The sequence below is a fragment of the Phanerochaete carnosa genome (assembly GCF_000300595.1).
Source record: "Phanerochaete carnosa HHB-10118-sp unplaced genomic scaffold PHACAscaffold_976, whole genome shotgun sequence".
Taxonomy (NCBI): domain Eukaryota; kingdom Fungi; phylum Basidiomycota; class Agaricomycetes; order Polyporales; family Phanerochaetaceae; genus Phanerochaete; species Phanerochaete carnosa.
The window spans coordinates 1-1,228 of NW_006768603.1; the positions used below are offsets into that span (position 1 = coordinate 1).

Below are 1,228 nucleotides of genomic sequence, written 5' to 3' on the forward strand. Positions count from 1 at the left end.
AGTGTTGATATTGCAGGTACCAGGGACATGCCAAGCGTAGACTCAGCCAAGTAGCCGAGTACGTGGTTCGTGATCTTCTTGCGCGTCACCGGCAAGTTGCAGCCTGAGCGAAGGTCAATCCTAGATGGCGGCGAGAACATAGAGGAAAGACGTCGGGTGATGAGGGAAGCCACGGGGCCCTTGCCCTCGCCGCTTGCGGTACCTCCTCCGCAGCTGCACCAGCTCTGGTCTTCTCCGCTGCCGTACTTGCAATGAGATCATATCGATAGTACCCACGGATCGACGCACGGGTGGCGCAACTGCCTCAAGGCAGAGGAGGGAAAAATGGGTTCGAGTTTGTCGAAGTCTGCCTGTAATCCGGGGGCGCATACGCCGAGTTTGATCCTTCACATGCTCCTTACTATGCTCCTACAGTCCCGCAACTCGTGACCAGGCTCGCGAACATAAGTGTCTCAGGTATACTCACGGTTTCGATGCGTGCAAGGAGCGCTTCAAGCCCGAAAGACGAGGGCAACGATCCTTCAAGGCAGTCAGGACGGCTCTAAATGAGAAAGAGCGGTTACGCACAATCGCGCACGCCAACTTCGCCGCCGTCCACAATTTCCCAGCCATTCACTCGCCGGTACCTCCATCTATTCCTCGCTACTAAGGATACCTCGCCATGTTGATATCTCTGATCGAACCAAAGGCCGTAACATCCCAGCGCACGACGCCTGCGGGAGGCACAAGTCCTGCTCAAGGCCACGATAGCCGGGGCCCAGTGGTGCACGCTGAGAACATGGAGCGAGAGCGAGGGCAAACGTCTTGAGATCAACCGCAGGGGCCTTGATACCGGCGTCGGCGTCGGCGTTGGAGACGACCTTGGCACACCATTCAGCTTGCAGCGACATCTTCCAAAGCCTCCCGTGCGCCGCCTCGTCTCCACCTCATTAAACTTCTTGCGATCAGTCTGCTTCGTCTGTTTCTGTTCGCTGTCATCGACGCGCCGCGTCGTTGCTTGCTATCTTGAAGCCCAGAGAGACAGCAAAAGTCAGCGTCTGTATTGCTACAGCGTACATTAGACAATGAGCTCGCATACCTGCTGATCGTGAGGCAGAACCTGGTGCGCGACCTCGGCGCGCATCCATCCAGAGGAGCGTCGCCCGGTGGGGCGCGTAGAACTGCGCCAAAGTGCATGTGGGTAGATTGGCGAGGTCTGGTAGCGACGGAATGCGGCCACAGAGATCAC

General features: G+C 57.5%; 1 protein-coding gene across 1 annotated transcript; it reads right to left on the minus strand.

Annotated features, from left to right (window-relative positions):
• Window positions 1-383: 383 nt before the first annotated feature.
• Window positions 384-958, minus strand: PHACADRAFT_266549 (uncharacterized protein). Its single transcript, XM_007403290.1, has 3 exons — window positions 568-958; window positions 467-519; window positions 384-408 (listed from the first exon to the last, which is right to left on the minus strand). Exon 1 carries the CDS (start codon window positions 888-890, stop codon window positions 633-635), a length of 258 nt encoding a protein of 85 aa, XP_007403352.1. The 5' UTR covers window positions 891-958; the 3' UTR covers window positions 384-408; window positions 467-519; window positions 568-632.
• Between the last annotated feature and the right edge of the window lie 270 nt (window positions 959-1,228).

Coding starts and splice junctions, on each gene's coding strand:
- PHACADRAFT_266549 (XM_007403290.1), bottom strand. CDS start 890: ATGTCGCTGCAAGCTGAATGGTGTGCCAAGGTCGTCTCCAACGCCGAC.